Raw genomic sequence first — 24,782 nt, 5'->3', positions numbered from 1 at the left:
ACCGGGTTCTGCATGAACATTCGGATGTTAACATCTGTATGTTTGACCTTGGATTTGGAGGCTGTATATGCCTACTGAGCATTTGTGATAGTGCCAGTCACAGACTTGGTCCTGACTACATGAAGAGAGCAGCTGGGGTGGTGGCAACGGAGTCCCCCACGGTGGGACTGGGGCAGTCCTGTAGCACCATGGACAGGAGCAGATTTGGGCAGGATCATGGCTCTCCACAGACTCCACACCTCTGGTGTGGTCTGTGGCATGGGACAGGGAAGTGTGCAGAGTCGTGAGCTTCTGACATTGTTGCTGGCTGTTCTCTCAGGCCAGTTCTTTCCCCAGGTACTCTAATGTCTGCCTGCTTACAGCTCCCAGGCTAAGGAGAAGAAGGGAGTCTCTGTGTCCAAGTCTCTGCTTTTAGAATCTGTCATCATGAATATATTGCTTTGTAAATGCATCAAGCGTCACACCTACTGCTGAAATAAAAACAATATCCTGCTTGACTTTTGTGTATGTCCACAATATGGACTTGTAGGTTTAAGAGTATGTGTGTTTTGTTTTTAAAGGCATTAAAGATTCATATTAGAATACGGTCCTCAACATAGCCTAGAAAATGTTAATTTTTTTGCTGTTGTTTAAATACTAGTGTTACAGAAAGAGAGTAATAAAATCTTTGCATAGTTTGGAAGTTGTCACGTCTTTATCTTTACAGTTCTTTTGTAATAAATGTAAAGTTGAATTAAAAGCAGAGCTAATGCTGTCCCATTTTGTAACTGTACATTTTTATTTTAATGATAAAACGTGTGTATGGAATATTCTGAAAAAAGTCTTGTACATACTCTGCATTTTTGCTTGTGTGCAATAAAAAAAATAAAAGAACCTCTATGTAATTCAGTACAACGTAGCAGAATTTGGTCCGATTATCAATGTAATATGCTGTCTGAATGTGGGAAGATTTTGAAGTTACCTTTAAAACAAGCCTGTTTGAAATCAAATCTCCAGTCAACCACTTCTAAGGAGACGATATTAAAAGTTCTAACAAGCATTTTTAATGGTAATATTGAAAGATTGTGTATTTTTTAAGTTAATTCACTATAGTTTGTTGATGTAGAACAGAAAGGTTTGCTGGCTGAGAACTTTACAAAAGCAGAATAAAGGCTGATTGATGTAAGGCATGTAAACAAAGTGTTGCACATGAAAAGATAGATTCAGAAAGTGGTAGTAAATCTGTTTTTGTTTTGATTTGTATATTGTTTGTTAAGTGAATTTGTGTATTTGGAGAGCATAGTCAATGTTATATTCCATTAGGTTTTATTCTCATTGTGGCTATTTCTCTACTGACCAGGGCAGTACCTTTTGACATTAGCCATAGAGACCCTGTGAATTAGTTGCGTGTGGTAAGCATGACAGTGTGAGTAAGGTTTTGCTCTAAGGGCGCCTAAATATAAATCATCATTAGATACTTTTCATTATTATTCTTAGTATTAATAGAAACTTCATGTGTATTTTTCTAATATTTTTTTCCCCAATTTTTATTCAGCATTGAATTTTCACTTTAGTGTGTTAAATTACTATACTTTTAATTTCAGTGTGGTAAAGGGATAAACAAATTTCTGGACAGAGATTTGGCAATTGTCATTGAATCTTTCAGACTGTAAGAAGTGATAAAGCTCTCTAAGTGTGGTAACTGTCCAGCAGCTTTTATTTCCTGTGAAGCTGACCTTTGAAATATTCAGGATAATGCCCATTTATCACACGTCTAGTCAACTGTGATTTTGAATGTCTAAAGCATTTCGTTATCTGAAGGTTAAAAAAAAAAGGAAATGTGTGTGGGGAAAGTGCAGATAAAAGAAGGTTCAGTTCAAGGTTTTTCTCTGGATTTGGCTAACTTATCTCAAAGGAAGGCTTGCATTAGGAATTCTGCTGTGTTGAAGAATCTGGCTTTCTTTTGGGATTGCATTCTTTCAGAGGATTTAAAGTTTTTACTTGAAGTACAAACACCCATTTGCTATGCATATTGCATAATCTTATTTTGGTATGGTAGGGTGAAGAAGTGAAGAAAGGTTGTACATTTGACAGCATAATATAGCCACAATTTTGTTAGATAACCATAATTTTAAAGTCACATGATTAAAGCCCTGAATGTGCACTGTGGCAGAAGACTTTTTCTTTTACGAACAGCTATCTGAGCAGATTTTTTTAGCTTTGGTAAGGCTTTACCATTAATAGCCATCATTTTCACAATGATGAAGAAGTTGATCTCCTTCTGTAATTCCAGGTATGCAGCTGTGACATTTGTTGTAACATACCAGCTTTGTAATGTGATTCGACAGTATTTGCTCACTTCTTACATAACTCATAACAGAAAATGAAATGTTTTCTCTGGTTCAAATACTGAGTAGACTTTAGGAAAAACTTAGCGTGAAGGTTGCTTTCTAAGTGTCCTTATCCGTGAGGAAAAATACAGGGCTAAAAGAGACGGAATGTCTACCATGATCTAGTGTATGTGATAGAGAAATATTTAATTCCATCCATTTAATAAGTACTGCCTAGATATAAGGAATAGTATTGTTAGTAGGATTGCAGTGCTATGAGAGAATGCATCTGTGTTAATTTTTTTTACTATTCAAGAGTTCTGTGTTTTACAGTATTAATTAGAGGAGTTATTTATTTAGCTAGCTAAACTAAAAAAATATGTTGTGCTTCAACACTTTGCGGTGGAAATAACGTTTTTTGACATGATACTTTGTTATAAAGTTGATTATAAAAGTCTGTGCTTCTTCATACTTCACAAAAACTTAGCTGTTACTGTTTGGAACGCATCATTGAACCAATTTATAAATCTTTTCATCTTTTAAGGAAAAGATTAAGGAGATTAAGATTAAGGTGTCTTTTAAGGAAACAATGTGATAATTTGTAGTTAAAAGTAATTTTATTGTTCAAGTTGGCCCCATTAGAAATCTACTCTTAATTAGTATTCTACTGAACTCAAGTTTGGCTTGTTTCCCAAGGATGTGAATAGCAAGTGTCTGGATTTCTGAGTAAAGCTGTATGGTAACCTTCCTTCTTGACCATAGACCATATGCAGAGAATACAAATAATGAAAAGCTATTTTTTTAACAGGTGCTTTTCAGCTTTCTGGGGAAAATTAAGGGGTGGGGGGAAAGGTAAGTTAAAAAGCTCTAAACCATAACACACTGTAGAGAGAGGAGAGGAAATCTGTGTTCTTCCTAGATGCAGTTTTGCTTATAGTAGAGATAGTGGTTATATACTACACACAGATTTAGGATTTGCATGATGCAAAAATCAGTGAAAAATATGCTTAAATTTGTCTGAAGTTTACTGGAATTTGAGAATATCAATCACTTGTAGCTGCTGCATTAAGTATAAAATTTCACATTATGTGAAAGAAGTAATAATTCTCTGGTTTTGTTTTAAATTAGATCTACAACTTTGAGTTCTGTTAGAAGTTCTAGAGGAATAACATTGGATAGGCAGTCAAGCAGTGCTGTCAGTAAGAGGAGTTCTAACGTAGATTTGTGGCATTAAAGAATGACAGCATATATGTTTTGTTTTTAAGTAATCTAGGAATGATAAGAAATATAGGACAGTTAATAAAAATACTCTCCAAAGCCTGCAAAATAACCAGGGAAATACTGGTGCATTGAAAAGTTTGTTGAGTTTGTTGTTTCAGTTTTGCTGCCAAAAATTGTCCTACATCTTGTTCTTTCTATATTTGAATGTATTGTGCCTTTGTGATTGTGAATTGCTCAGTATTGTGGATAATTCAAAGTGTCTGCATGCTAAACCTAAGAGGTGTTACTCACAATGGTCAGAACTGCTTTAAAGTACTATCCCCTAGGGTGCAAATGGAGTTAATTCTAAGTCCATTGTTTTCCTGTTCAGGAAAGCAAACTGTTCTTTATCTGATGGATGTATTTGCATTGATGCAGCATTTATATATTCTGTCCAAATAGCCTAAATATTTGAAATTTGCTAGCATTTGCTGTTTATGCATGGCACCAACAGTGGGGAATGTTTTTCCTCTAAAAACTGCTGGGAAAGAAAAAGGTCAAAATAAATACAGATGGCTAAGTAAACAGCTGTTGGTACACTTTAAAAGGCAATTAGAATTGATCAAGGTACAGGTTCCATGAAGACCTAAATACTGCAGTGTTCAGGGCCATGAAAAGGTGATTCGTTGTCTGTGGGTTTTCCCTGGCTTAATTTTTTTCTACCTTAGTTAGGTCATCATGTGTCAGAATCCAAGAACTGGTAGTCAGCACAAAGGAAATGGTGGGAGCAGGCAAAGAGGTAGAGCAGAGAACCACAGATTCCAGACTGAAGCCTGATGTTTCTGGAGATGTTCTGTTGTTGCAGTTATCCTTATTGAATATGAATCTAATATCTTGTTTTCCTATCTGTGTCTAGTCTAATTATGTTTTGCGGATAAAACCTTTTTGTAGGGATCTATCACCTGGCTGGTTTTCTTCAAAAGTATTGTCAAGTCACCTCTGTGATAGGTTCTTGCAGATATCCATCAGTATTTTATTATACTGAAAATTCCTGCTTACTTCTAGATCAGGTAGTAAATGGAAAGTGGTAAGAGAGCAGGCAGTTGAAGAGAGCACAATATCATCCTGAGGAGGAAGGAAAAGGGAGGGCTTTACCATTGTTGGTGTCAATATGGCCATTTCTTCCTAGATAGGTTTCCATTTGAATTACAATTTGTGTAGATACAAAGATATTTTAATAAGAGTAGCTGAAAATCTTTGCATTTAGTATTTTCTAATTATTTTCTAGAAGTCTTATGGCATTATTGTTGTGGAGTCTTGGAATATTTGTTAGTACTAGCCACTGAGATTTTGCACTGAAACCTGACATTAGTAGGACTGTTTACAATATGTAATTCAGTACAGTATTGTATGTGGCTTTCCAGAGTGGAGAAACAGTTAAAAGTCACAGAAAGGCTTTTGAATTTTTCTGCTGCTTTTCTTGCTTTATGGGTTCCAACTATTATTCTGTCTTATAGGTCACATTTCTGGTTTGTTTTTGATACTATACTTTTATAATAATGTCAGAGATACTGTATTCCAGAGGATATGGTTTTGTCTGGTCTGCTGTGTTCAGCCAATAAAAACCTTCCGAGGTTTTAGAAATGGAATTAAGCTGTATTGCGTAACTGTCAGTAAAGACATACTGAAGTGCCAGATAGTCTGAGGATAATGGAGTAGTCTTTTCTTTAAGTGAGCACTAAATACGTGTTTTACTTTTTTCTGAGGAGTTACAGTGCTAGACTGATTTTTGTGTGTTAGTTGAAATACGGTGTCCTGTCAGTGATTTTAAAAAAGGCTGTTTATCTTATTGCTTAGGATTCAAGAAGTACAGAATCTAGGTCTGAGGAACTAAGTTGAATGTTCTTTTTATTCTTCTTGTTTTTCAGAGGTCCAGAAGACACAATAAATGATTGTAAAATCCTTTTTATAGAGGAAATGTACAAGATTGAAAAGCCAGGAGCCTATCCATTGACATTTGGGGATGGAGATTTCAAAAGTATGGACCTTTTAAATTATTTGAACATAAGTACAAATTGAGTGATGTTTCTTTAGATAATACCAGCATACAGAGGTAGTAGTAATTGGTTTTTGTTCAAGAAAGCAATTGAATTGAATAATTTTTAGATTTCTGTTTTCGAAGTATAGTTACTATAAGACAGCTGTATTATTTGACATATTCAGAAACTAGTAATAGCTTAGTGCTGTCAGTCATAAATGGTGAAGAAGAGAAACAGCTGATAATGCTCTAAATGAAAAGTACAGAATGAATTTGCAGTCTCATTTGAGTTCCTAGAGAGGTGTTCAGGCCACCAAAACTGCAGTTGCAACTGATACGTAATTTAAGCTTTTAATAAATTAATAAATGCCAAAAATAGAATTAGTTGGTAGTAATACACTTTAACTCTGTCATTATGTCAGGGAGAAGAAAAAAATATAAGGAACTTTGCACTAAAGCTGCTTGTACCATGAAAAAAAAAAAAGTATAATTAATGTTTGGATTAGTTGAGCCTGCCAAACCTCCTTAACCTCCCCACAACCACAATAAGGAGTTAGTGGCAGTTTATCTAAAAAGTAATGACATTTTATCCTAAGTTTGAAAATATATTAAAGTTAGGAGTGGTGAGTATTTGTGATAGCAACACTGAAGATTGAACTGTAGCTCTACAAGGAGGTATTATTTAAATATAATTATATATTACATTCCTGACTCCATGCAATTTTTCAGAACCTTCGTAGGTGGCTCCCAGTGCACAAGTCTGATTAATGTTTATTTGTTGTCTAAAAAAAAAAAATCACTGTGTTTCAGAAGAACAAATACCATTCCCTGTGGTATTCTTAAAAGTGAAAATATCAGTTTCTCAACTCATTATTCATTTTCATTATTTGAGAATTATTTCCCTTAGAAAAAATTGCTTCCCTTTAGAAAAGAAAAGAACTATCCACTCTTTTATTTTTTCTTGGTCACATTAAAAGATCTTTTCAATATCTTTAAAGCATGTTTTGATTTGAAAACATTTCTGTGTGAGAAAATTGAAAATCTACAAATACTAATTTGTGTTTAGATACTATTTATTTTGGAAGTATGCAACGTCTTAAATGGCATAAAAAAGTATTGCAGTTCATTTAATTCTTCCCTGCAGCTACTGTGTAGTGAATTAATTTTTTTAATTATGGGTTGAGGAAATGAGTGATTACTGTATAGCTGACTATACGAAATTGTCTATGATGGTGCTATTTGATCTGATGTATTTACTTACAGAATCATTTAGATGGCAACAGACTCTTAAGACCATCAAGTCCACCACTAAACCAAGCCCCTAAGTGCCACATCTACGTGTTTTTTGAACACTTCTAGGGGTGGCACTTCCATCACTTCTCTGGGCAACATCTTCCAGTGCTTGACCATTCTTTGTGTGAAGCAGTTTTCCTAATAACCAATCTGAACCTCCCCTAGCCCCACTTCAAGCCATTTCCTCTAGTCCTTTTGACTGACCCTCACCTGGCTACAAATCAGGTAGTTGCAGAGAGCTATAAGGTCTCAGGTCCCCTGAGCCTTCTTTTCTCTAGGGTAAGCAACCCCAGCTCCTTGAGCTCTTCTCATAGGACTTGTGCTCCAGAGCCTTCACAAGCTTCACTGCCCTTCTCTAGACACACTCTGGCACCTCAATGTCCTTCTTGGAATCAGGGATCCAAAGCTGAACAGAGGATTTGAGGTGTGGACTCACCAATCTGTACTTTGTATGCTGATTGCCACTCTAATTGTTTCAGAGTCAAGACCTTCATTGTCTATTACATCTCACTCCTTCCAATGTTGATTGTTGTTTATTTGTAACTTCTTTGCTTAAACTACCCAAATACTGACATCTGTGTAGAGACTTGCACCTCTGTGTATGTTTTATTTTATTTTGTTCCTGGTCCCAATCTTATTAATTTCAACAGACTGTTTATAACCTTCATAAATAAATATCATTCACAAATATAATCTTTTAAAGTGTAATCATGAAAAATAAATTGACCTTGGAATTCAGCCTTACTTCTTGAACTGCTCTTTTTCCTGAAGCCAGCACTCACCGTACAACTCTGTTCATGTGATTCTGGTTTTTCAGCCAGGTCAGCTGTTTTGCCTTTGTCCAGGTATGCACATTGCACACAGTGGAGCTGAATGCTATAACCACCAGTGTAGTCCTTCCTTCTGGACTGTACTTACAACCCTATTTGTACTAAAATGTGTACCTATATGTATTTTAAAAAGTTCCGTATATATACACCTACCTATAAACACACTTAGCTTATGTACTATGGAAAGAGGCAGAATTTTATTACAATCATGGCAGATGAAATTAAAATCATTATTTGGCCTTAAATATTCTATGAAATTGTTGTAAGCACAGTCAGCAAATGCACTGACTGTATTTTTGTCCATATTAAGCTCCTTGTCAAAAGATAGAATGCCTACTATGGAAATAATCTTCATCAGATAAACAGTGTATTTATCAATAACAGATTGTCTCTGCAGAAAAACTCTTATTTCTTGAGCAGGGTGACATAATAATTAGGTTTTGTATGTGTAAAGTGATGTCAATATAAATTCGGCAGTTACAATTAAAAATAGTAACTCTTTAAGTAATTAATGGCAGAAAAATTCTACAAATGATAAAAGGAGTAAGGCTAAGCCTGTTAGAAAATTATATTCAAAACAAAAAAATCTAAGAAGCAATCTATTTGTAAATATGTTACAAATATTTATATGCAACATGCAAATAAGACCTAGGTATCTACATATATTACTTCCATCAGAATGTAAACTTGTGTTGACTCTTTCCGCAAAAAAAAGATAATTTGAAATTATTTATGCAACTAAATTCTGCATTGGTGGTTGAGATGAACAGGCTTGTCTTCATGTGACCAATTATGCAGCTATAGTTAGTGCATATGACTTACAACATGGTTAAAACAGAAATGTGAAAAATGAAAGTGATATTATGAAAATGACAGTTTGTAGTTTGTGTACTGAAGAAAGTAGAGAACATCAGCTATTGCTTAACCAAACTAAAATATGTAAGTATTTTTTGCTCTTTTCCTATTTAAAAAAAAATTACTACTAACCTTTTACCTAAGAAACTGGTTTTGTAACTGAAACCAGTTAATTACATAGGCCTAAACAATGTATGATGCTCAGAGATACAGAAAAATATGCTGTTTCATGTTGTCTATTATTTATTGGCTAAGGTAGGCTATTGGGTTTCCATAGGGAGTGCTCAGTCATCACTTTTAAAATTTTTCAAAGGAGTTAACAGTTATCTGAGATTTCTTAGTCTGACTTGAATTGTTATTGACACCTTGCACAGATTGTGAATTTTACATAGCTGTGCTGGAAAATGCTCAGATTTGTTTATCAGCACTCACAGAATTCTTCCTTTCTCTTCAAATGAACCTTGGGAGATAAATCTCAAACTAATGGAATCCATTTGGATAGCATATTATGTTTTCTAGGCTACACTCCTAGAAAAGCAATATTGTCATAGATTTTGGAGTCTTTTTAGAAATATATATTTAAGTGTACCTTTGCCTCTAAGACTTTGCAAAATAGTCACTGCTGGTAGCTTTACATATTTATTTATCATGTTTTCCAGTCAGTACATCTGACTAAACCTTCTATCTGCAGCTGGTAATCTTCCCTCTTCAGTGATACTTTTATACACTTAAGTTTTAAAGTTTTTTATCTTAAAAACAATGATTCAAACAGCATTGTTTTTGCACTTCTTATCATAGAATGGTTTTAGTTGAAATGGACCTTTAAAGATCTAGTCCTACTCCCTGCCATGGGCAGGTGTATTTTTCGTTAAATCAGGTTTCTCGAAGTCCCATTCAACCTGACATTGACAGGTTCCAGGGATGAGGCAGCCACACTTTCTCAGGGTAACCTGTACAAGTGTCTCATCACCCTCACAGTAAAAGATTTCTTCCTTGTATCCAGTCTAAATCACATTTCTTTCAATTTAAAACTGCTTCTTGTTATCGTTATTGTTGCTTTCTGTCATTATTGATCTTGGTAAAAAAGTCTTTCACTGTCTTTCTTATAATTTCTTTTAAGTAATGAAAGGTCACAAAAAGATATCCCTAAAGCCTTCTCTTGCCCAGGCTGAATACATCATCTCTCTCTCAGCTTTTCTTCACAGGAGATGCATTCCAGCCCTTTGATCATTTTCATGGCCCTCCCCTGGACCTGTCATAGGAGTGGTTGGAAGGAGTATTCAGGGAACTACAGGCCTGTCAGCCTGACCTCAGTGCTGGGGAAGGTCATGGAGCAGATCATCCCAAGTGTCCTCCGCGTCCTGTGCAGGACAACCAAGGGATCAGCCCAGCCATCAGGGGTTTGTGAAAGACATGTTAAACTTGACCTGATCTCCTTCTACGATAGGGTGACCCTACCTAGTGGTTGGGCGAAAGGCTGTAGATATCGTCTACCTGGACTTTAGTGAAGCCTTTAATACTGTTTCCCACAGCATTCTTCTGGAAAAACTCTCAGCTCATGGCTCAAACAGGCACATGGTTCATGGGGTAAAAACCTGTCTGTATGGCTTGGCTCAGAGATTGGTGGTAGATGGAGTTACATCCAGCTGGTGGCCGGTCACCAGTGATGCTCCCCAGGGCTCAGTAGTGGGGTCAGTTCATGGATTACCTGGATGGGGAGATTGAGTGCACCCTCAGTTTGCAGGTGACACCAAGCTGTGTGGGAGTGTTGATCAGCTGGAGGGCAGGCAGGCTCTGCAGAGGGATCTGGACAGGATGGATCACGGGCCAAGGCCGTGCTGTGAGGTTCAACAAGGCCCAGAGCTGGGTCCTGCCCTTGGGTCACAAGAGCCTCAGGCAGTGCCACAGGCTGGGGCAGAGTGGCTGGAAAGCTGCCCAGAGGAAAAGGACCTGGGGGTGCTGGTGACAGCAGCTGAACAGGAGCCAGCAGTGCCCAGGTGGCCAAGGAGGCCAATGGCATCCTGGCCTGTGCCAGCAATAGTGTGGCCAGCAGGAGCAGGGCAAGGATTGTCCCCTGTACTCAGCACTGGGGAGGCCACACCTTTGTTCAGTTCTGAACCCCTCATTCCAAAGAGGACATTGAGGTGCTGAAGCAAGTCATAACGTGTCTGAGAGTACTGATTAGATATTAGGAAAAATTTCTTCATGGAAGGGATTGTTAAGCATTAGACCAAGTTCCCCAATGAAGTGATCACCATCCCTGGTAGTGTTCTAAAGGTGAGTGGATATGGGACTTGAGGACATGGTTTAATGCTGAACATGATAATGGTGCTAGGTTGGTAGTTAGACTTCAGGATCTTAAAGGTATTTTTTTGAACTTTAATGATTCTTTGATTCTGTGATGAACTGCACTGCTCAGTTTGGTGTCACCTACAACCTTATTGAGGGCACACTCAATTCCACTGGGTATGTCATCAATGCAGATAGAAAACAATAGTGTTACCATTACGACCCTTAAAGAACACCACTCCTTAATGGATATCACTTTTATATTGAACCATTGGATGTGTACCATTCACTCTTTGAATGTGGCCATCCAATTAAGTCCCTATCTATTTACCATTTCATTCATCAAACCCTTCTCTCTTCAGATTAGCAGCAAGAATGTAAGGCAGCTATAAAGCTAGAGAGTGTCACAAAGGAGGGTCACAAAGTACAGGCGGTGAAGGGCCTTGAAGGGAAGCCTACAGGGAATATCTGAGGTTGCCTGGTTGTTTAGCCTGGAGAAGAAAAGACTGAGGGCAGTCATCGTAGTCTACAACTTCCTCATGAGGGGAAGGGGGAGGGGCAGACACTGATCTCTGTGGTGACCAGTGACAGGACCTGAGGGAATGGCCTGAAGCTGTGTTTAAATGTCCAAGCACTCTCTGGGTGCTTGGACACTAAAACAGGCTCCCTAGGGAAGTGGTCACAGCACCAAGCCTGGCAGGGATTCAAGGAGGTTTTTGACAATGCTCTCACATATGGAGGGATTCTTGGGATGTCCTCTGCAGGGCCAGGAGTTGGACATGAGTGATTCTTATGGATCCCTACTTCCTCATGATATTCTATAATTCTGTGGTTTTATGTTAAGAATATTGTGAGGGTCCAAATAAAAGGCCTTACAGACCGGTAAATGACATTTATAGTTTGCCTTTGACAATTAATGCATTCTCTCCATGGTGGAGAGAATGCATGGTGTTCCAAACAGGCACTATTTGCCCTTCGTGAAGCCATTTTGGCTGTCTTTAACCAGCCCTCTGTCTTCCACATGTTTTGATATATCTTCCAGGAGTCTCTCTGCTCTGTGATCTTACTGGGCATTGAGATGAGGCTGAGTAGTAAATAATACGACTACTATACTACTTATAAATAATAAGCTGGGTTCCTGCTTATTACCCTTTTTTCAAAAGATGGAAATACTCCTTTTTCTTCAGTCACTGAGAGCTTACCCTGACTGCCATGGATTTTCAGATATGATATGGCAGCCATGACTTTTTATACATGATAGAGAGTGGCTTAACAACTACATTAAACAATTCTCTCAGGATCCTGGGATGCATCTTCTTGGGTCCCATGGTCATGTCTATGTTCAGGTTTTCAGATGTTTTGGAACCTGATCGGCTCTTACACCAATAAGTCAACACACTTCAATCCCCCAGTTCCTCTCTTGAGGTTCGGGGACTTGAGAGGTATGGGAAGAGTGATTACTAATGAACAGAGGCAAACAAAATTGCTCAATTGTACCTCAACCTTCTCCATGTCAATTGTCATTAGTTCTGTCTCATTTTGGGGGACAGAGGGGAGGATGGGGTTGTGTTTTGTTCAATTTTCCATTTCTGACCAACATGCCTATAGAAGCCATTTTTACTATTCTTTGTATCCCTTGCCAAATTCAGCTCCAACTATACCTTAGCTTTCTTAATTTCTTAATTGTCCCTCCACAACCAGACAGCACTTCTCTTTTCTTGGATACCTGTCCATGATTCCATGTCCAGTGCTTTTCCTTCTTGTATTTCACTTTGTCCAGGAGGTCTTTACTGAGCCATGCTGGTCTCCTGCCTTCTGTGCCGGAATGCTTACTGGTGGAAATTGAGAGATCTTGGGCTCTAAGAAAAATGTTCTTAAAGATCTGAGAGTTCTGTTCTGCTCCTGAGTGCAGTTTTCTGGGGGTCCTATCCACTAATTCCTTACATAACTAGAAGTTCAGGTCCTGAAATTCAGAGTACTGACTTTCTTTGGCCCATAATCCCTGAGGTCATGAATTCCACTCAGGCATGATCACTTCAGCCCAGGCTGCTGCTGATCCTGACCTCTCCAGTTAGTTAATCTGTGTCAGTAAGCAGCAAGTGCACTTCTCTGTCACCTGGGTTAAGAAATTATCCTTGATGCTCTCCAGGAGTCTCCAGGACTGCTTATATCTTGCTGAGCTGCTTTTCCAGCAGATGTCAGGGACTGTCCTGACAAGTCTCTTCAGCTGGATCAGAACCTGCCAGAGTGATGCTTCCTGCAGGTGAAGTAAGAAGGTTTTGTCAACAGGGTCCCCTTGATTTAGTGGTGGGTAATGAACATAAACCATGAGATTTCCTTTATTGGACTGGCCTCTGATTTTCAAGCTCTTGACTTGGTTGTTGCTGTTTTTCAGAGACGGTTTTTGTGCAAGTCTGTAGAGATGACAAATTGCCTGCCCCCTCCTTCCTTGCCTGTCCATTCTGAACAGTTTGTTGCTGTCAATTGGAGAGCTCCAGTCATGTGATGTATCACACCAAGTTTCAGTGTTTGTGATTAGATCACAGCTTTCCAGTCACTTCCAATTCATCTGGTTGTCACTCATGCTACATATGCTAGTGTACAGACATTTTGGCTGGGCTATCAACTGTGTCAGCATTTTAGATGAAAAAGCTCTAGTTCTTTTGAGGCATTTTACACATATTCCCCTGTCAGTTTTTAATTCATTAGCAGCTCCTGACTCTTCTTTGTTAATCAAAACCCTATCCTCTTGCTGCTCTAAGTCTAGTTAGTTCTGCCTTCGAAGATAAAGTATTGTTCAAGGTCCTCCAGAAAGACTGCAGATACAGCACAATGCTTGGCATTCCAGTCCCCCTTTCTTAACTTTCAGTCCAGAGTTTCTCACCACGGATTTATCTTGATAACTTACAATTGCAGGGATCAATTTCCCTGTAGTGTATTCAGTTGGGAGGGCATACTTTTCTTCAGTAGAAAGGGGCTTGGATTTCTCCAAATTCTTACTCATTAATTTCCTTCTCAGGAAAATGTGAAAGTATCCAGAACTGCTCTGGATACATCAAGGATCCACCTCATATTTCTATTCAAGAATACACTCCTGAAAGAAATATTTACGTTTATTGCTTATGTTATCCAAGCTAACTTACAAGGATCTGATAAGCTGTATAGCTTCAAAAGACAGCAAAGCTCCATCTTTAGGGAGAATGTGCAGGTACATCTTGGGAACAGGAGAAAATAAAGAGAAGCTGATGATGAATCATGTTTTTTATGGCTTGTTTATACAGCAGAAGAAATCTTGTTAAGCCTAGATAAATAGCACGTTGTAAGAAAAGAAGCATTTTCAAGAGAGCAGTGTTCATGTTCAGAAATAATTACTTCTTTAGATACAGTAATGCACTTTTCTGAGATACATGGCATTTGACATTTCTTTGTTTTTGACAGGAAAAAGTGGCCCTGAATGCAAGCACTGTAGGGCTGATCCCGATAAGGAATGCCGATTTTGTTCGTGTTACTTGTGTGGTGGCAAACAAGATGCTCACATGCAACTCTTGTGTGATGAATGTAATATGGCTTATCATATATACTGCCTGAACCCTCCTTTAAGCAAGATACCAGAAGATGAAGACTGGTAAATATACAAGGATGATTTACTTACCTATATTTACATTCTATACATGTTACCTTTTTGATATTTGCACCTCATGAGAGAAAATACTGAAGATGTTTTTAAATTCTGGGGTGTTTTCATCCTACTTAATATAAGGCTTATGTTTTCTGTCAAGATAATTCTTTTAAATCATTCACAACGGATTAGTAGTAAGCTTTAATAGCCATTATGAAATTTCAGGACTGGTATGTTCATTTTATTCATTATGAACATTATGATCTTCTGTGACATTATCTGATCTGATTGTATTTATCAACAGTTGTTTCTCAGCCTTTTCATTTTACAAAAGCTTCACTGCTTGAGCAATTCTCTTATGCTCACACTTGTCTGCCCCTTCATCCTCTGCCTGCTGCCGCCCCTGTGCTCCTTGTTGCCTCTACTACATTCATTTTTCATGCTATGGAAGGACCACTACATTGCTACTCTTCATTTATTATGTAATTACTCTTACATCTTTATTGTCTGTCTACAATTTACACTGTTCATATTTATCACCTTCCTATGACTTACTTGAGATGCTAATCCTTTATAAATGAGTAATAAATAGAACTTTATTCTGATAAAGTTTTCCGTAGACTTCATTAAATGTCTAAGATGTCTATGAGTACATTACATGGAATCTCTTTTAACCTTATGATTTTATTTTATGTAAAAATCAATGTGAATTTTTTTGAAGTTTTAACTTTCTTTGTAAATTAATAACTCAATCTCTTACACCACACTGGATTCCATAATGTTTATTGGTTAGTGCCTGGTGGTCTTCTTGTTTTCTGGGGCAACTCTCCTCACAGGAAAGAACTTCTTACTAAAATCTAAACTAGCTAGAAGGTGCTATAAGGTCTTCCTCAAGCCTTTTCTCCAGACTGAACAGCCCCAACTCTCTCAGCCTGTCTTCATAGCAGAGGTGCTCTACCCCAGGTACATGGTGGGGCTACATGGTGGCCCCCCTCTGGGTTCTTGCCAGCAGGTCCATATCTTCCTTGTGTTGGGTGCCCCAGAGCTGGATGCAGCACTGCAGATGGGGTCTGACAAGACCTGAGTAGAGGGGCGGAATCACTTCTCTTGACCTGCTGCCCATGCTGCTTTGGATGCAGCCCAGAATGAGCGTTGGTTTTCTGGGTTCTGAGTGCACATGGCTGCGTAATAGTAATAAGACTTTTGATCATTAACACCTCATCCACTCCAGAGCTAGTCTTGGTCCATTCTCCAAATTATGAAATTTCTGGAAGTTTAATTCGTGTAATTAAAATTTATTGGAAAATTGCTGTCAAGCTTTTTAGCTTGTTTTTGTTCACTGTATAACTAAGAATAGGAGTCTTAAGATCTATATATGTAAGTAGATAGCTGAATCTGTGGATTAAGTCACAGGGTGGTAGAGGTACAGTTGTGGACCTGGCTTATGTGAACTACTTTCGGGATGCTTAACGTCACCAGCCCTACACTGTCTTAATGCTTGTCATTACATGTGCATTTACACTGGGCAATGCAGCATCTCCTGCCAAAGAGTAAGTTTGTGCTCTCCCTTCTTCTTGCATACTAGCAGAGTCATTGTTGTCTGATTCTTAATTTAGGAACAGTTTGCTTTAGAACTGGAAATACTTCCATTTTGTGTTTTTAGAGAATAAAATCCAGCAAACTCTCTTCAGGGGTTAAGCCTTCAGTTTGGGAAAGGATAAGTTTATCTGGTGGACATTAAGTCTCTTGGTATGTGAAACAGTATTTAATATTCCCTACAAGATTCTCTTTAAAAGGTGTTAAGGTAATATTGTTACCATATCAAGAAACATGGAATTTACCGTGTGACTTCACCTAGTTAATTCACCTTATGAATTTGCATTATGTCATGTTTGTTCTTATAACTGGTCTTACATCCTTTTTCTGTAAGTAGCTGTAATACCTGTCAAAGTCATAGTGTCAGACAATTTCAGCATCTTACATTATTATTTTAAATCTACATGGCCTCATTCTTTTACTGGTTCAACACCTTAATTGAGATAGTGAAATCTATTCCTGTAGACCTTAATCATTAATTATTCTATTCATATCCACATAGAAAACTTAATAAATTCAAAACAGTAATAGTACTAGTAGTAGTAGCTGTTACCTGAATGAGGTTATCAGTCAGTGTAGATTAGGCTTCCTCTTCTAATGGTGTATGGGCCAAATCGAGCCTATGGGAGCCAGAAACATGGACATGCCTTTGTATTATTGTTTTTGGACTGGAATGTTGTTGGAAACAGCAGATGACCACTATTGTTCTTTTCTCTCTCTACTGTAGTAAATGTATAGTAGCATCTCTGCTTTCCTACCTGAATGGATTTGTGTTAGTTGGAGTGAGCATTATATTCCAAATGGCTTCAGTGTTGTGGAGTGAGTGTGTGTTTGTGAGTTTCTATACACATTGCGTCATACCTTGGCTCTGTTTGACATTCAGCAATCTGCAGTGAAATTTGTTGCACTACCAGCAAAAAATAAGGGTAGACTGGGAAACACACAGAAACAGACCATGAGTACTGGTTAGCAGCATACTCTAATCTCAGCTGTCTTCTCCTTTACATGATGTAAATGAAGGAAGACTGAATGAAGAGAGAATACAGGAGACATGGGGACCTCTCACATATCATGTGAGAAAAAACAGTTGTATGTTTTGCAACTAGCACTCTACCTTTAAAGATACTGAAAAGCCCCTTTTTATAAAAAGTTGACAGTATTTGTTCACACTGAGTTAATTTTTTAAGCCGTAGGCTTCAGCTGCTTAAGACTGGTATATGCTTGCTAACTTGAAACATTCAGTCAAAATAAAGAAACGGACACTAGTTTGGCTACAAGAAATGTATTGCCGTTATTATGAAGTTAATTGAGAATTTACTAAAACCTTTTTTTAGGTATTGTCCTTCCTGCAAAAATGATTCTAATGAAGTTGTAAAGGCTGGAGAAAAACTCAAACAGAGTAAAAAGAAAGCAAAGATGCCATCTGCCAGTACTGAAAGCCAGAGAGACTGGGGAAAGGTAGAGTGTGTTTTAGAAATAGCTGTTACTCTGATTGTTCTTGTATGTGCTACATCTATAATTCTGCTTACATATGCACTACACAAAATTCAGTACTGGGTTGCACAGACGCCAAGACAATGTTTATTCTGACCCACTGTTTACTGGCAGTTAAAGCAGTGGAAGGATTATTAAAGTGACTAGAGGTAAAAACAAAAAAAGACAACCCCCAACTCCCTTCCGAAACCCATAACCACGTATTACTTAATTTAACATTCCTTTTAACAATTGTTAGCATATTTTGAAGTATGTGTTCATTATAATAAACAGATTTCATGACCTCTGCATTGAATTTACAAATAGTCTCCAGTATTGTAATTCATTTGTCTGATTGCTTTTGTCTGTATTTTTAGGGCATGGCCTGTGTTGGTCGCACTAAGGAATGCACTATTGTTCCTTCAAATCATTATGGGCCTATACCTGGTGTTCCTGTTGGGACAACCTGGAAATTCAGAGTTCAGGTATGTTGTTTTAGTATTAGCTGTAGTTGAAGGAAGTAGGAATAATAATGAATGGGTTGGGCACTAAAATAAATATCAGTTGACAATTGCCAGTTTCACCAGGACTAAGCAATGCAAATACATTATGATTCCAATATTAGAATTAATGCTGATAGTAGTGACAGTTGAAGTATACTGATTTTACCATACAGCTTTTTGGTACAACTTTGTAAAAAGTCTGTTGGAATTAGGATAAACATAATTCACATGTTAAAATTTTAAGTGTAATCAGTAGTGACTAGATTTAAGTATTTTCTGAAGAGTTTTCTTCACATGAACTGATTATCCCATGCATGGGATGTAGACTGAAGATTTTGAAAACATTATGTGTTAACAGTTGACTCTGTAGGTGTCTTTGGTCATATGTAATGGATATCCAAATCTGCTCTTAGGCTGATGAACAACTTAAACCTATGTAAGCCTGTACTGCTACTGAAAGTCACTGTATATTCAGCTTATGGTATTTTTTTTGAACTGTCTCATTTTCTGTTTCAAATATTCCTTAGGCTCTTTGGTAAATGAAGTTTGTAAAAAACTGGCGGAAAAATAATCCCATCTGGAGTAGATTGGGGGCTAATTTTCCCAGTCTGTTTCGCATTTTGGTTATGTAAGCACAGTGCCAATACTCAATGGGGCAGGAAAAAACAAAGCAGGGAGGAGGGGACAGCTGTGTTTTGTGCCAGTACTGATTTTTTTCTGGTTTTGTAGTGTCCAGTAAGCTACAAACTTCCTCCAAACTGTTTTTCTCCAGCCTGATCCAATTGCAATGATTTTTGGGTTATCTTTCATTTTTTAGTTGTTGTTTTTAGTCACGAAAATACATACTTCTTTGTTTTCTAAATTGGTTATCTTTCTGCCTGTCACAATTCTTTGTCTCTTGCATGTGTAAATGATTGGAACTAAATATTTCCTGTCTTATTTGGAAGAATAAAACCAAGGGTTTTTAAACTGCTTGAGGAGGGACAAGCCAGAAATCAAAAGCCTCTTCTGATTTGTTTTATGTACTTTTCATCACTTGCTTTCTTTTTGCTAGGTGCCAGATTATGTAAAGCCTAATACATAAGTGAACTTTCTAAAATCACTTAGGCAAACTCAAAGTATCAAAATCAATTCTTATTTTCACTGCTTCAAAAGTAATTGGAATTACTAGTTTACCTTTTCATTAGAAATTCTGTTGGTAAGACAAAAGCTAATTCTTTTCAAGTATTTCTAGTATTGGTAGGAAAAAGAAACACAATTAGAGTTCTTCTTTCATCAGAAAAACTGTCAAAAAATGTTTCTTACATATATACACTATATATTATATATAATATACTTACTATATAGAGTATATATACTATATATCTGTGTATGGACTAAATATCAAAAGACAATTACCATTTATGCATAATTAATTTACTTTGAGTACAAACTAAACACTTTGTCATTTTTTTAAAAAAATTGAAACCCTTTCTATGTAAAAAGTTAAATTTCACTTCTGTTTCTCATATGAGCTAGTTATTTTTATGAAAAAATGAGATTGTCTCAGCTAATCCATGAGAATTTAGAGACTGTATGAGAATTTAAAAACTTGTTTATTTTCTGATTTACGTAGTTTTTTTTATGACAAAAACTCTGTTTTCCATAGAAGGAAATTGACTAAACATTACTTCTGGAGAGAGTATCTGAAGAGCATCTATGGCATGAATTATTTATCAGTGTTCATCTTTCAGGAATCACCTACTAGAAACATAAATTGAAAATGGAAGGGAGGGAGGGAGGGAGGGATGAATTAAAGGATATTGATACAGGAAAGAGGAATACAATTTTTTATTCAGCATACTCACAAATGGTGTGGAAAAACTGGCAAGTAGCTGATAAATGTGAGTTTAAAAGTTGTTGTGGATTGCAAACATGGGGCTGGGAAGAGTTCTAAGTGTGTAATTTGTAATTGGTTTTCAGCTACTTATTCTTCTTGTTATTTAGCAATGAGATATTCTAATAGTTAATTTTGAAAAATATGTCATTTAAATGGTGATCAGGAGAATAAATCAATTACTAAATTTTCATGAAATGAAGGGTCATTTGAAGGAAAATAAAATAAATTATTGTGGAAAGCAACGGGACAAATAAAGGAATGGAGCGGCTTTCATTCATCTGGAAAATGTTGAAAATTTTGTGGGGTGTAGATGACTACAAAATCATGTACAGTATATTAAAAGTGAGACCAGTATACATACTTCTGTAATGTCAAATTTTGTAAACTGTTATGAATAAAATATCAGCTTTTCACTCCAAAGTGACTGAAAGTGGTACTAGTTCATATGACAAGTGGTACTACTGTGAACTCTTCTGTATCTTAAATACTATGAATCCAAAAGTCTTCAACAGAATAGGAAGTCAGCCACAGACAGCTGGATCCCAAGAAACTGTTTAAGGAAGTATTATTGTTTCCTTGCATAGTTTTCATACTATGCACAGCTCTAATCTATTGTTAAAAAGTGTGTTTTTAACTAGCTGGATCTTTGATGTATTGTGTTGTGAAATTTCAAGAGTATAGCGGAATACAGACTTCCATGAAAGCTGCATAGAACTGTAGGTTGGGAAAAGGAGTTCAGGAGTGCAAAAAGCAGAATGAGAAAAGCAGGCAAAATCAAGGTCTGGAAGAACATATGAAGGTAGAAAGAAGTATTGCTGGAAGCCTTCATTCTACCAACAGTATTTTTTGCATAACATACTGAGAAAATGCATAATTTAATATATAGTCTCTTTTTATATGTGAAGGTTGTTTGTGGGGCTTTTCTACTAATCAGTAGTTTCAAACCATTATTAAGTAAACTTTTGTGGGACAGATGCTCCAGCAGACTTTAATGATGTTGCCAGATTATGCTGCAGCTGCAGCTTTCAGGTGGTCCGGTGGCAGATTTCTTGAACATTTATTACAGAGAGTTATCACGGTTAGAGAACTAGTCTATGATCCCTATGGTGTTGCAATGGCTTCTTCTGTTTCCTTAGGCAGTATGATAATATTCCTTTCCACTGGTTACATTTACAGTGTGTTACCTTAAAAGTCCCTGACAAAATGATCTTGACACTGGGATCTTCCTTGGTTAAAATGGTACCAAGCTGATAGATGTCCTTCTCCTTTGAATTGTTCTAAATGACTGTGCAAGTGGAGTATAGCAGTGAGTACAGGCCTGGGTACTTACTGCCCATGAAAAAGATCTTGGTGATTTTCCCCAAAGAGGAAAGCTTACCATTACATCTTCCAGTGTCACCACTGTCCAACATTGTCCTGCTGGTTTTCTGGATGTTCTTACTTTTCATTTTTCATCCTAAAGGAGTGGAATTCACACCTTTAGTAGCAGTCTTGCATTAACTGTTGACACAGAAACCTCTAAAATATTTTATGCAGAAAGCTGATTGTTAAAAGTGGTTGTAGGTGACTGGGTTTTTAAAACAATTGCTATGAACTCGCATTTTTCTGTTTCCAGGTGAGCGAAGCAGGTGTTCACAGGCCCCATGTTGGTGGAATCCATGGACGCAGTAATGATGGAGCTTACTCACTCGTACTAGCTGGGGGATTTGAAGATGAAGTGGTATGTCATTCATGCAAGCAATGGTCTTGCTGTTCTAAAGCATCACATGTATCAATGTTTGTAAATATAGTTATACTTGGTATTTAATCTAAAACTATTGTTTAGGCAGACATGACTGTGGGAAAAACAGCTACTACTGATAAATTAAGTAGCTCTTACTATTTTGGAGAGAAAAATTTTACCAAATCTTAGAGTGCTTATGCTCAGATATAGATTAAAGTGAAGTATCAGTTACCACTGGATTTGACATTGTTTAGGGTAGTTACATTTCAGTATACTTTTGGAGTCTGAATTGAGTGTAATATAAAATCTGAGAGTGTAATTATGTGCAAATAATATGTTTTATGTTCTTCTTTTGCCACAATTTATTACATTCCAAACAGTATTTCTAAATATATGATACATTTATTTTAATGAAGCAAGAATAAGAGATATGTGTTACTTGATACTATGAAGTTCTGAAGTTTCTTGGGTCCTGCTAATGAGCACTTTCAGAACTTCTTAACAAAGTCTCGGAATCTTGTGCTATGATCCCAAAAGGTGCTGAGAAAAAATTCTACTTCAGTGTTAACATCTAAGTAGAGCAACAAAAGCAGTTATACTGCTAAACAAAAGAGTAACTGCTTTCAATTTTCATCTCATGGTGTTGACAAACATTTATTTATGAAGAGATTACTGTTTTCTTCAATTAAATAATGTTTACACAAGGTACATCCCTTCCTGCAGTTCCAGTCCATCAGGTGGAATTTTCTGGATCAGGTGAAGGATAATGCAGTAAGCAACCTGTTTTTTTAAAATGCACGTAGCTGTCAATCAAAAGGAAAACGGCACTAAAGAAAAAAAAAAGCATATGAATAAAATAGCATTGGAATGTGCTATATTCTTTGCCAACAGCATCAACCAGCTGCTGCTGCTGCAGAGTATTGCCTCTGAAGGAGTGTGTGTCTCTATTTGAACAAGTGGCATGAGGAGGTACTTGGTGTTTGGATATAGTGTCCTTAGCGTCTGTCCCAGCCCCTCAGCTGGGGACAGCTCTCAGACCCTAAGAACACTATTTCATAATAGTTGTATCTGCTATCCTGGGATGCTGTGGACTCCTCTTTGTATTCTTTTTGGTAATACTCATGTCTCCTTATTTCTGAGGTGGTAATTATTCAGTTCAAAGTATTTAGTAAACTTAGTTGGATCCTTTGCATGCCTTTTCAGTTAACCTAAGTGATGTTGTGATTATGTGGTTTTGTAGACACCTAAGTACTGTTATGGTCTAAAAGACATAAATACTTTTGAAAAGGCATGGTAGGAGAGAAATGCTTTAGAAAATACCCTAAAAACTTTTATGAATATCATATGAAACTAATAACACAAGGGATTTTTTTTCCCAGTAACTTTATTGAAGTTATTTTTTCTTTTCCTTTCATGTGCCAGATTTTATCTTCTAATTTACTTCCATTTTCCTGCTTTTTTTGAAAAAGGTTAAGAGATTAAACTTCTGTAAGAATGTGCACTAAAAAATTGAGTTCTTATAAGTATCCTAAGAACAGTATCTAATTAATTTGAGATGTGAAATTTGAGATTTATTTATTTAAAATAAAATATACACATAAAAACCTCTGCTCACATCTATTCATTTTATTGTATGAGTACCAAAAAAGAGAGGTAACTCTTACTGAATTTCAGTGGTGCAACAAATATGTTTATGTGTATGCTTTTATAAAATTGAGAAATAAATAAATTAATTCGTTTTGGAGAAGTATTATACTATTTATAAACTTTATGCACTATTTATGCACACTGATGATGTGTGCCATCTTAATGCACTTCTTATTGCTTTAAATCAACAAAGCCACATTGGGGTAAAGTAATTACAAAATTACATTGCAGAAAACAGAGTTCATTGTCTAGCTTTAGATCATGACATTTTTATGCCATGCCTTTAGAAATTTATAATCCTAGAGACCCAAAATTGTCTCCGGTTTTACTGAAGTTCTGATGTTCTGGATGTATTGGAGTACTCATTAATAACAAGTTTTATCAGTTCTGTCAGATCTACCCTCAAGATTGAGAACAGGTACTGTCATAGCTTACAAAATGAGCATCGGATGAAATTGTTTTGCACATGACGCTTTATCCTCATTTCTAATTACATGCATATAAAATATTTGCACGTTAATCTCTCTTCTGAAAATGGGTAACTTTGAACTCTCGGGACAAGTTACATGGCTTACCTATAGTTAGCTTTTGTTTTGTATATGTTAATGTTGCTGATCTCCTGGTATTGCTTTGATAGTAACCGTAACAGGAGCATTAGCTGAAAGAATTGAGAAGTCTTTCAGTAATTTATAATCTAAGAATTATTTCAGGACGGATTAACATTTACACACTAGATACTGGACATCAGCACTGGTTGTGCAATCACAGTGTTCATGATGAACATATTCTGATTTGTCTGTTCATCAAATCAAGCAGCTGAAGAAGTTTAACCTTTGTGTTGAAAACTTGCCCTCTTATTTTGTGTCATTGTTTTTATATATCAAATTGAAACTGCTGTTTATTGTCAAAAGTTTCAAGATTAATGTTTCTGCTGGGTTTGAGGTGGTGTTGTAAAGACGGTAAATTAGTTGCGTCGTGTGCTCTTGTTTAATCCAAACAAAAATTGTTTCTTCTGTAAGTGTTGTTGCACATAGGATCTTATGGAAAATTGCTGAAATGAGATTCAGAATCTCTTGGAGAATAATACCTGGTGTGAGCAGTCACATCTTCTTGTAAAAGATTCTGAGACTTCAAAAGATAATGACTGCAGTGACCCCAGGCAATATACTCATTGTTTCATGTTGTTGGTATTTTATACCAAACCCATTCACTGCCTGGAATGTAGTTTTCACAAACCACTTCTTAAAATGAATGTCTAATGCTTGACTTTTAGATTTCAAATGTGTTGCTTTAACTAGAATCATAGTAAGCTAATTAAATTAGTTATACAGATGCAATATTTTTTTCCCTCAAGAGTCCAATCAATTTTGGATCTCCAGCTGATAGTCAGATAACCATAATTTTAAAATGCTGTCTCTAAAAGCTGTTGTATCTCCTAAATAAACGACTACTACAGGAAAGTGTCTTTGATGAGAAAAGAACCTCTATCTTGGGTGAACTTGGTTCGAAGTCGTAATGGATTTTTAAT

The 24,782-nt window shown here is 36.7% G+C and overlaps 1 protein-coding gene across 5 annotated transcripts in view; it reads left to right on the top strand.

Moving 5' to 3' along the window:
- The window catches only part of UHRF2 (ubiquitin like with PHD and ring finger domains 2), a 78,778-nt gene that overhangs the window by 41,293 nt on the left and 12,703 nt on the right, over positions 1-24,782 (top strand). For 4 of the 5 annotated variants that reach the window (XM_058827581.1, XM_058827580.1, XM_058827579.1 and 1 more), the window contains exons 5-9: positions 5,438-5,547; positions 14,253-14,439; positions 17,364-17,487; positions 17,880-17,987; positions 21,500-21,604. In XM_058827581.1, the coding sequence (XP_058683564.1) occupies positions 5,438-5,547; positions 14,253-14,439; positions 17,364-17,487; positions 17,880-17,987; positions 21,500-21,604 (634 nt within the window). The remainder of the gene's footprint in view (positions 1-5,437; positions 5,548-14,252; positions 14,440-17,363; positions 17,488-17,879; positions 17,988-21,499; positions 21,605-24,782) is intronic. The other variant, XM_058827582.1, reaches the window with a different exon arrangement.

Source organism: Poecile atricapillus, chromosome Z, assembly GCF_030490865.1.
Source record: "Poecile atricapillus isolate bPoeAtr1 chromosome Z, bPoeAtr1.hap1, whole genome shotgun sequence".
Lineage (NCBI taxonomy): Eukaryota > Metazoa > Chordata > Aves > Passeriformes > Paridae > Poecile > Poecile atricapillus.
The sequence above is the reverse complement of the archived record's forward strand: the minus strand, read 5'-3'. Positions and strand labels throughout refer to the sequence as shown.